This window comes from Paralichthys olivaceus, chromosome 13, assembly GCF_024713975.1.
Source record: "Paralichthys olivaceus isolate ysfri-2021 chromosome 13, ASM2471397v2, whole genome shotgun sequence".
Lineage (NCBI taxonomy): Eukaryota > Metazoa > Chordata > Actinopteri > Pleuronectiformes > Paralichthyidae > Paralichthys > Paralichthys olivaceus.
The window spans coordinates 19846907-19859001 of NC_091105.1; the positions used below are offsets into that span (position 1 = coordinate 19846907).

General features: G+C 41.2%; 1 protein-coding gene across 2 annotated transcripts in view; it reads left to right on the top strand.

Moving 5' to 3' along the window:
* Nucleotides 1–12095, top strand: part of trak1a (trafficking protein, kinesin binding 1a) — a 45649-nt gene that overhangs the window by 5764 nt on the left and 27790 nt on the right. The window contains exon 2 of one of the 2 annotated variants that reach the window (XM_020091356.2): nt 3816–4200. Coding sequence is in view for 1 of the 2 variants with exons in the window: in XM_020091354.2 (XP_019946913.2) it covers nt 9758–9761 (4 nt within the window). In the remaining variant the exon portion in view is untranslated. Of the gene's footprint in view, nt 1–3815; nt 4201–9461; nt 9762–12095 lie in introns of those variants that run through there. The other variant, XM_020091354.2, reaches the window with a different exon arrangement.

The window sequence follows — 12095 nt, forward strand, 5'->3', positions numbered from 1 at the left end:
AAGTAAGAGAATCCCCTCTAGCAAGGAAAAAAACCACAGCTGCTTAAAAGTGCTGTTGTGGCATGTATTGTGAATTGACGTATTGACCGTTGGAGTAAAGAGCCGAACAACACACAGGCTCGTGTTTTAAATTTTTTTTGTATATGAGCTGCTTGTTAGCACGGCTGATAAGACAATATATTACAATGTACAAATTACAATGTAATTCTTATTAATATCAATATAAGATAATGAAACTCCAATAAATATATTGACATAATGCTTATGAATTGTGTCAGCACAGTGAGGAGGTATAACACAACTGATGGAGGTTTTGGTGAAGTGGAGTTTAAAACCATAACCTTCACTCAGGAGCAGAAATCAGTCTTTGAAGTTAAAATAAATAATATTGCAACAGCTTCAAATTTCAATTTGAAATAAATGTTTTAATTTTAATTATTTCATTTCATTTTCGCATTTGCATTTTTTGTCCTGTTCTAACTAAATTACTACAAACTCAAATTGTGTGGGTTTGTCAAGTAGCAAAGTTGACATGTAAACTATGTATTTGTCGTCATAATTACTCGTCCACAGCCAGTGTATTTCTGTGTAGTCACTGTGTTACAGTGTGAAACAGTCTCTGTTCTTGCACTTGTTTGGCAGCAACAACAGGTCGTAGATCGTGGTTGTGATATGGAAACAAACTCAAGTGAACTTGCAGCTACACTGCTCTATTTCTGTTCTGGTCCTTTTTCATGTACATGGAATTAGCTTTTATACGACAGCCAGCTAAGATGAAAAGCTAAGATGTTGAACTCAAGATCATCAAAATTCATAAAAACTGAATATGTCAACACATATTCTGCGGTACTGCTGCTGAAGCTATTGTGCAGCTCTACTGCAAAATTACATTCAAGTAAATGTGTTTTAAAAAAATAATTATGCTTTTCTCTTTGGCAGTTTTCAGTGCCATGTTGAACATATTAACAGTAAATATGGCTCTATGGGAGACATGCATGTCATAAAGGAGTCAACAAACACACACACACACACATATCTTTTTGGATGCTGCCACCTTTCCCACAGAATCTAAGTATAGAGTTGTGACTATTTCTGTAGAATTTAAACATGAGACTCATGGGTAAGCCTTTCTGTTGAAATGCTGCCAGTGTGTCCATGTGATCCAGATGCACTTTATGATGTTTTATGTTTCTGTGTTTCTGCAAATCTGTGAAGGCACACACACACACACACACACACACACACACACTGCAGATAGTAGAGTTCTTCTCGCTGATTATCACACAACGCATTTTTCCTTTTCACTTCATTGTATCAGAAGAAGCAATGGAAAACATAGATATTAGTTCATAAGGTTCATAGAGTAGATTTCAGCTGTAGAAGGAGACAGTCAAGTTTGGGTGGTGCAGATTCTCTATGAGCAAGAGTGTGAATATCTGTGGTCTATGTTGCAATGTCCATATTGTTGCAGTTTAAAACACAGAGAAATCCTGTGTGGGAAAGAGACTTCATTATTTGACTGTTCTCACATGGACACTAGAATGAAAACATGTTGTTTTTTACAATAATGGGCCTCTTGGGGGGTTATTAAGAACAGCTGAAGCTGTAACTAGTGGTTTCAAGGGTCTCAGTGGTTTTAATATGAGTAGGTAAACTATTCCAGAGATTAGGACATCAAGTAACCTCAGGTTGGTCAACCTCAAGTGTGTGGGATGGATAGTTCAATTAAATAAAGTGGTGCCAGCCCATTGAAAATCTTTAAGAAGGCAATTCAAGCCTAAAATCAATCCTGAATTTGAAGAGTAGTCAATGAAGAGACACCAATACTGGTGTGATGTGACCACGCTTTCTTTTAGCAGTGAGACAGCGAGCTGCTGCATTCTGTATTAACTACAGACGGCGTCACCTACCTGCATAGGCCATCTGTGTTTAGAATTTAATATCTGGACAAATACAGTACATTGCATGTAAAAACACTGCACTGCAAACATTACCAATCGAGAAAGAATGTGCATCTATTATTGTCTTTTAAAGAAATTTGGGAACCACACCTTGTCCCTAAGAAGAAATTGCTGTTTCTATTGTGTTCTTGAGCACTTGCTCCATCAGCCCATTGAAATCGTTTGCTTCCTTTAAACTGGACTCAGCCCAGCCTCGTCATTGTGAGGACAGTACAGGGTGGGAATGTTGAGGCTGTAACGTGTTAGATTCTGCTGCTTTTCATCGATACTTTGAACTTTAGTGGGTAAATACAGCACTGTTTGGCAACATAACACTAATTATAATGATGTTATTCATCCGGGGGAGCAGGCTTTGTTTTGCAGTGAATTTTAAGCTGTGTTGTCATTAGCAACAGTGTTTGGGCATTTCACTGTCCTCTTAAATAATGGAAACTTCATGACCTAAATATTGCTTCCCACAAGGCATCAGGATCTGACTCAATATGTCTAGCTAGAGAGGAGGGTGGAAAAAGAAAGATAGAGAGAAAGAATGGAGGAATACAGACAGAGGAAAGGAAGGTGTGGTACAACAAAAACCTCAGCTGTGTTATTTAGTAATGATAGAGAGTGAGTCGGGGTGAACATGTCAAGCTGCTTGACTTGAGGTGTGTGTGTGTGTGTGTGTGTGTGTGTGTGTGTGTGTGTGTGTGTGTGTGTGTGTGTGTGTGTGTGTGTGTGTGTGTGTGTGTGTGTGTGTGTGTTGCAGATATTACTCATGTTGTGGAAACATTTAGGACATTGAGGTAAGGTATAGGCAAGTAGTAATTGTAACGTAGTGTCCTTTGAAATCATGAAGACATGACTCTGTGTGTGTGCGTGCGTGTGTGAGAAGAGTTGAACTATTAATAGAAACTGTTCCTCAGTTCGCTCAGTTCGCTGCTGAGTGTTTTGACTGTGTTGCACTTGTGTTCACCTCTTTAGCTTTTCAGCCAAGTTTCTTGTTATAATTGACAATTATAGAATCATCTTACCTGTTGTTTAGTTCATCAGTGGCTAAATATGGGGAGGGGTATTGTTGAATTGGTGTTCGGACAATCATCAGCTTCACTCCAAGCATAATTCTCTCAATATGCCAGTTTGAGTTGTACTAGCCATTGTTTTACATCATCAGCAGTGTTCTTAGTAAGGTTAAGTCATCACTTTTCTTTTATCTGATATGTTGTTCATCTTTTTGATGCTTTAAGTGAATATATATACTTGCTTCATACTGCATGCATTGAATTCATGAGATTCAAACACAGAGTAAAGAGGTTATTATTGGTGACTAGACACCTGCAAAGTGCAACAGGGATACAATAAATCAGTTCAATAATAATGTTCAGTTTTTGTTGATTCTGAACCAGAGACATACTGATGTTGTCATTTTTAGGCAGTTTTTTATATATTTTATTTGTTTCTAATATTATATCTACTCCCATAAGAGAGCAACAAACATTAGATTAGTGCAGTTGTATCCAATATTACAATTATTGCCCCTGTCATTAAAATAAGTGTGTATCCTTATGAAACATATGATTTATTATCATACTGATGTCACCCACATCCATAATTATCCACACTTGAGCACGTGCTCTGTGTATGATATGCAGATGATTGTGACACCACGTCTATAAATACTACTGCTGAGTGTGGTTTAGGAAACAGGGCGGTAAAAATAATATATTTTATATACATATTAAACAAAGGAGTTTTGTACTTAGTAATGCACGTTTAATTTTTTAATTTACACATGTGCAATTCATACCAACAGCTGGTTGTTATAAATTAACATCATTATTTCTTGTCCTCTTCTGTTTTTTCTCTTTTCTCCTACAGGTATGCATTGAAAAGCTTCAGTACAGTACAGTGCATTGTTCTGGTTCTGCACCCGACACTTCCAGTCCAATAATGCACTCAGGAAGAATCTAGTTTGTCCCATTCTTCTTTTTGCAAGTCCGACTTTAGTCCATGGCTGGTCCCGCCTTAAATCGGTAACCACTCAGCGCCAAGCTGGACCCGAAGACTCCTCCTCCCCACACCTGCTCCTGCTCCACTGCCCCGCCCCCTAACCAGTCTTTGGACCCCACATGCACGTCTCACCTCTACAATCCAGGGCTCCCATTGGCCAGTGAGGTGGAGGAGTATGTCAGTCAGACTGAGAGTCTGCCGGCTGCACTCCAGGAGTTCGCGGCCACCTACAGAGATGCAGAGACCATTACCGGTAATGTTGCGTGCATGTGTTAAAACCATTTGTAAACAATTGCACTGGAATCCATAGAGCGGTGGTGGATCAGCACAAGGTGCATAAATATATAATTCAACTGTCAAAAAATTCTGTCCCTTAAGTATGTGCACCATACTATACAAAATTATAAGTTTCCAAGAATAACAGACATTAAGTTCTGATGGTTTAGAATAAGATGGAAGGATCATTGCAGGCTGAAGATGGTGTGTGCATGCATGTGTGTGTTTGTGTGTTTGTGTGTCTGTAGCTGTGAGAAACTGTCCCTCTCTGTGTGACCCCTCTGTCTAATGTCACATCCTGTCAGTGAAGCAGCTCTATGGGTCCTCAGCTCCTTGTATAAACCAGCAGTGGAAAGAGAGAAGAGCTCTCAGTGGACAGCCTCTGTCAACTCTTTCACTCACCCCCCTTCTTTTTTCCCTCCCCCCTCATCCTCCTCTCCAGGGGAGCAGAGAATCACTAATGTCTTGTCTCCAGTGGTCAGAATTTAGCTCTGCTGTGGCACATCCTCTTTCTCTGCACAGTCTGAATGAGTCTCGACCAAATATCTGCCAGATGCTTCTAACAGCTGATGTGATGTCACAGAAAAGATGAATCGGTGCTCACTGTTAAATCACGCAGCAGTCTGGATTGTTCCATGTGCACATTTAAGGAAACAAAAACTGATGATGGATGAATTTTTTAGAATCAGCCTCTAAAGTCCTCATGCTAGACGGAGCTGAGACTGCAGTAAGACTGTGTGGAGTAATAAGTGCATGAGTCCAGCACAGACTCTCTCTGATAAGTGCAACCATGCTATGTCTCCACTAAGTGTAATGAGAAACATCTGAATCTGGCCTGGCACAGAAGTTCATAAGGATTTCCAAGCACTTGTAGAACACTAGAATGAATAGTGTGTTCAGCAGTGATTTGAGTTATGGCAGTTCCTTACCCACACATTACAGGAAAAGGTGCTCCCAAACAAACACACACTCCCCTTGACCTCAGTTCCTTGTATTGTTTTCAACAGAAAGGTCCCTCAGGCACCTTTCTGTCTTGAATACAAGCACACACTTGGCCCTGCAGTTCATCCATCCATCCATCCATCCATCCATCCATCCATCCATCTTTTCAACTGTAGTGCAGTGGTGGATCTGTACTTCATTCGAGTAGACTTATTTTACTCTCCATGTTTATTCCACTACATATATCAGAAAATATCTGTACTTTCTATTTGGTTCATGCACATTTGATTCTGAAGAGGACTCTGCTGAGACTCAGCCATACTGATGTAGTAGACTGTTTATTATTAGGGAATAAGCTCCATTCAGCAAGTACTTTTAATACTTAAAGTATATTTAAAAGTAATTATTCAATTTCCCTCAAGTAGAAAAAAGTAGACGATGGACAAATAAAGAGGGTCATATGCAAGACAGTACAGTGCAGTCAGTCTCAGTCATCCTGCAAAGTGTTTGATGCTTATTATGCCCAGTTCTGTTCAAACTGTCTCTTCATCAAGTGCTGAAAATATATTTAGATATCTGGGTCCCAGAGGCGTTGCTGGGGATTTCAGATTTAATTTTGTTTGACTTCAATGTCTGCCAAAGTCTTGTTTTCTCATCTGATTTGTATTTGTTGCTGTCAAAGTTTAAATGACAAGAGAAGCTAAATGAATCACTTGTTGATTTCAAACTGGCCAAGAGTGGTTGCATGTTGGGGCATTAGCCAGTAGTGCAACACTTGTACAATCACATGTGGAAATGTCATTCTGTGGTAATATCTGCTGTGGTCACGTGTCTTTAACAGTACAGTCATTCAGGAGCAGGACTGGTGAGGTGGTTAGGTCAGTGCTGCCATCTGCTGGTATCAGAAGAAGTGCATCTCAAACGTTCCATTCTAAGTTAGTTCTGTAACTGTTCTTCCACCTCATCTTTCTTTATCTCTTTCTGCCTAATTCTCTACATGAACATTTCCTGAGAGTTTGTGAGCAAGCGAGTGTGTGTGCGTGTAGGATTTCACCAAAATGAACACAAAGAGCTGAATGGAGCAGCTCATTGCCATGGGGGCAGTTCCTGGGCGTAAGGTTAATTCTCCGTGGTTACCGGCCAACTGTGATGTAAAGAGTTGAGTAACTGTGAAATTATGGGATGCTTGGCGAGGGAGAGAGGGATCAGGAACAAACAGGCAGACAGAGAGGAGACAGAGGCAAAGTTATGTAAGTGGACGTGCAGAGTAGAATCCAAACTGCTGAGTCTGCTGCCTGACTGTGATCCAACCATGGCGTGCTAAAACAGCCTTTGTGTTGACTTTGGTTCAATGTTTTTATTTCATACACACAGTAGAGATGCAGCTACGTAACGTGAAACTATGCGGACCTGGTGGCGTCGCTATAAAGTGAGCAAATCTATTACATGTGTGTTGGGATATTCAAATCTGTGTGCTGTTACAGCCGTTTGTCTGTGTATTTGACCTTTTTTGAGGAGTGCTGTCATTTTGTAGGATTTTAAATGAACTTGCTGCACATATGAAGTTGCACTTTTGTCGCGGATACAGTGTTTTTGTACATGTAAATGATCCACTGTAACAACACCTGCAACCTCAACAGGCTGATCTGCTCGGTGGTTGACGACAGTGACACATCTGGTCAGATTAGTTTCACCCCACAGCACAGAGGCAGAGCAGTAGGGTTGTTTTCTCTCTTTGTTATGAAAGGTTGTGTTGTGACATGTGACGTCTTGTGTTTACATATCTGTTACAGCTTCATGTCCTGTCATGTCTGTGCCTCCTCCTCGCTTGATTGTTTCCAGCAACTACATCTGTGGATGCTTCATAACACAGGATATTTAAAAATGTAGCTTGATTTCATTGAAAAGAAATACTTTGTCTTCTTAGTTGTCTACTGAATACTTCAGTGGCACAGTTTAGTGCTACCATACCAAACTACTTTGTACTCGATCCTGGTCCATGGTCCGTGCTAACTACAGGTCTGAATGCACCCAAATGCAACCTCACTGGTTCCTAAGATTTGATCACATAAACCCATTTCGGAGGTGGTCTGGAACAGATTTGCACACTAGCGCAGCTGTGGCTCAGGAGGTAAAGTGGTTTTTCCACTACCCAGAAGGTCAGTAGTTCAATCCCAGTCACCCTTATTCCACAACCAACCAAAGTGTCCTTGGGCAAAAAACTAAACCCCAAAGTCCCCCTGACACCTGTGCCGGCAGTGTGTGAGTGATGTGTAATAGAGGAAGCACATAAATGCAAAGTCTGAATGTGTGTTTCAAAGAGCAATCATCAAGACTAGAAAAGCACTTTGTAAATACAGATCATGTCTCTTTGCTGTGCGAAGGTAAATGTGTCCACATGAAGGACTAACTACTCAGCTGACGTCCTCTGACCCGCTACAGCTTAAAAACATGTTCCCTTCTCAGTGTCCATACGCTGATTCGTTTGTCACATTATCAACACTGATCAACACAGAATGATTGATACCTTCTTTTAAATAGTTGAAGTCTTTATAGCTGCATTCATTCATTCAGTCCCTCCTGACTCAGCTTGCTCTCTTTCTCTCTATTACCCTCTGGCTTTTTGAGGCACACACACACACACACACACACACACACACACATTGTCATTGGACAAATCTGTAATCTCAGACTGGGTAAAAACATCATAATTCTGTCATCGGAAACACAAATGACGGTCTTGGTGATTTGCATATAGAGCAGGGAAGTGAGGTCTGATCACAAGTGATAACAGGACACACATTTAGGTGTGAACAGACAAATGTAGTGCTGACCACTTGTGATCGGATCTCTCAGGACAAATGTTGATAGCAGGTGTAAGCAGGGCCTTATCTTCTTACTTCCTGGTTTTGAATCAGTGTCTCTAATGAGATTAAATGGGCAACTTTAGTATATTGACCGACAACCAACAGACCCTGTTTTGTGTGACCATAAATCATTGATATTACGTTCAGTAACCTTAACCCAATGTCCCGTAGGCCTACTCTGTGGCAGTGTGTTTTGTATGAGTCTTAACACATGCAGCTGAACTTTTAACTAATTACCTCTGATGGAAAATGTACAACTAAACTGGACACGGGCCAATTCACTTTCTGTGGACTGGTGCTAATTCTCCTTATTCAAGAAAACACCTCGGTGAAGACATGCACCCATACTGGACCCAGACATTTACAGTGTTAGTGACATGTGAACACCTCAGTGCAGCTGTCCTCATGTACACGTTGTAGACAGTGATATTTGACCACGTTGTAGTACTCTCACGTATTTCATGTGCGAACGCCCTGTGAGTGGCAGCAGCTTTCATGTGTTGTCCAGTCTAATTCTGGACAGGCCTGAGCTGCAGCTGCATCACAGAAGTATTGCAGTATTTGGTTGTATGGAATGGGTGTGGAAATACTGGATGTGACTTTGTGAAGGATAGGGATAGTCCAAAAAGCAGACACCACCAAGAGGCCACCAAGTAGCTGCAGCACACTGAGGAGGATGTGATGGAAAAGTACAGCCGATTTAAAAATTTGATTTAATATTTGTTTTTAGTTTTTCAAAAAGATGTCTCCTCAGTCACATGTCATAGATTGGTTTCAGCTCTTTTGAATTAAACATTGTGATATTTCTTTCAGACGCAGTCTAACCAGTCACGTTTAAAGGAAATTGGCACTTTATTGCTTTGTAGACCACCTATTATTCCTCATCTAATTCTTTTGTACACTGGCTTAGATATACATTTGGTGCCAGATGTTGGGATCTGTTAGGATTACATGGAAAACACACTGAGTGGAGTTTTGGCAGCTTTTTTCTGCTGTAGCTTGGCTCGTGTTGTGCAGGCCATGATTAACGCTGTGACGGTGTTGAAATCTGCTCAGTTGACCTGTTGCTCATCAGGGAAAACTGTTTTAAACTTGCACATCTACTTTTGAGAAACAGTAGCAAGGTCTCATCTGTCATCAGGTCCATGACTCCATGTAAGAGTTTAATATAGAGGAACTTTAGAGGAGTATTAAACATGGATAGGAAAACAGTAGAAACAGCTTCAGGCCTGATATTATCTAAACTGTATTTACCTAAGAGAGAGAGGGAGAGAGAGAGACCGGCTGGGTCTGTTGGGAAGAAGAGAGAGAGGGAGAGAGAGACCAGCTGGGTCTGTTGGGAAGAAGGGAGAGAGAGAGCGACCAGCTGGGTCTGTTGGGAAGAAGAAGAGAGGGGGGGGGCAGAGCGGGGTTTGGGCGGTCCATGTGGATTCCATCATTGGCATGTCAGGCATGACGAACCAGTTTGGCTCGGGACTCTTCTCTTCACTCCTCCCTTCCTCTTTTTTCCCCCTCTCTCTCCCTCTTGTTCTCGTGCTCTCTCTGTCGCCTGCATGCAGTGCCGTCCTCTAAAACTTTTACGCTCTCCCTCTCTTGTTCTTCCTATCTCTCAGCCCTCCTCCTCTCCTTCCTCTCTGTTATTTCTTGCGACCTTGCCGCCTTCTGGACCAGTGGAAAATGTGATCGGAGGGCAGGGGAGTCGGCGATTGTCGGGCTTCAGGCACCATGAGTGAGTACACTGCACTCCGTGGTTATTTTGCCAGTTTCAGCTGGTCACTTGTCTGGTTTAAGACCAGTCTGGGTAACAGCGGGATAGAGTTCTCTCTCTGTCTCTATCTCTCTATCTTCCCTCTGTTGTCTGTTTGTTTTTGTTCGTCAGTGAGTCACTTAGATGTTTCCACCCTTTTCTGTCCATTGTGGTCAAGAGAGTATTTAGGGGTTAGTGCTTTGACAAGTTCGGTATTTTCCTTTTTATTTGGTTTCAAAAAGCCAGATGAATGTAAGAGTTCCAGTTCTGTTTGGATATTAAACTTTGCAGTAAAAGTGAAAAGGTTGACTTGGATCTTCTGCAGCCTGACAGGATGCAGTCATTCAACTCGGGAACGTTTGAAAAGTCACATCCATGTGACTTTTTTGTCTGACCAGTACAGTGAGGGGCTGGTTTGAATTCAGCCCATGTGCTTGTGGACTCTTCTCTCTTCAGTGACCTCATTTACAGTTTCAGTGTAGTGATACTTAACACTATACTGTATGTGCAGTTTTGCGTCATGTGTCAATCAAGTGGAAAAACAACAGTTCTCTTTAACTGTTCCTTTGGCTTAGTTTGACCAAATTGTTAATGACTCTGTGGAATCATTCATCAGTGTATTTCCATTAATGCCCTGATGTTTAAGTTGACCCTTGTCTGTGTCCTCTGCACATGTTGCTCTGTTCCATGTACAGTAATTGCTCCGATTGATTCACTGTGGCCTATTCTTACATTTGAACTTGAACTTTCTTCTTCTGGTGGCCCCTATAGCTGCTATTCATGTTGGCATGTCCCTGCAGCTTCTCTTCTGTGTGACCGCAGTCCATATTTACAATTGAACACGGGACTTGAAGCTGTCAAAACTTAAAATGCAGCCATCGTATGATTGTTAAATACATAAGTTCAGTAAATAATAACTGTTGCTGCTGTATATACAGTTGTAAAGATGACCTGTAACAAATATGATATGATGGTTAATTGTTGAAAAACTTAACATTAAAAAGACCAACAGAGACAACATCACACAGTGTTTAAGTGCAAAAAGATAAATATTTGCTTACGTCAGTGACACTGTTGGCACTGACAGTCTGTTTACGTTGTACTTTGGACAGTCGAGGTCAACATGTTTTGTACTAAAGACTGATAAAACTGAATACAGTCGTTTATGTTGCTTCTATTGATTTGACAGAAAGAAATCATAAAACTGAGACTATGGTTTTTCTTAACCCAATACAACACACAAACACACACACACACACACACACACACACACACACACAATATCACTTTTTTCTGTCTCCATTGACCTTTTGTCAGAACACGCAGCACGAAGAGTTTGTGCTATTATTACCCTCGTCCACATCCCATCACTCCGCGTTTTAGGAGCTGTAGTGCAAAGGTCATATTTCATATCAGTGCAGGAGGAAATCTTGTGAATGAGGAGTAACATCTTCTTCAGGATCGGGTTTGTTTCAATACTATTTGGTGTCATGATCGTGTTGGCAGCTGTGGGTAGTGGTGGTGGATCATTATCGAGGTGGCAGCTGATGGTGGATACTGATAGGGGCCGTGAATCATGGCGATGGATTGTGGATTATGATGGCATCTGATTCTGGTGGTGGACCCCGATTGTTCACGGTCACAGCTGACTGTAGACTATTATTTTCATGAAAATATGTAATAGAAATGTATTGCCATGGGACGAATAATAAGAATTTTGTGAGTCATCAATATATTCTCGGATGGACAAATTAGTGAAATCATTATTTAATGTCATTAAACTCAGAATAATACTTATTCCTGTGTTGAAACCTCAACAGCTGTGCTCACTGAATGATTCACCAGCTGATGTGTGTGTGTGCGGCTGTTCCTTCCCTTTTTCAGCACAGTCAGTCATTCAGTCTGGATTAGCAAACTGTGAGAGACAGCATTGTTCGAGAGACATAGACATGGACAGACGAAGAAAGAGGGACGGGCAGCAGATAAGAGCCAGAGAGACAGAAATAGAGGAGGACTGTGTCTTGATTCTCATTCTGTCCAACAGCTTCTCTTTTGGACGTTTCTGAAGAAAAAGTCACTAAAACCTGAACTCCTTGTGTGAACAGAGAGAATATGCTCTCTAAACATGTGCCTCTTTTAATAGCTCACCAAAGTGATGTGTGAGCAGTGAGGCACATAGCCCAAAGCTTAGGTAAGATGATGTCGTTTTCCACAGCAGCACAGAAATGTAATGTTGACTCAGTGGTTTGAAGTAGAAGGCTGTGAACTGGTTTGGCGACCATAAAGGATTACAGTTGCCCATTGTTACCCAGTCAG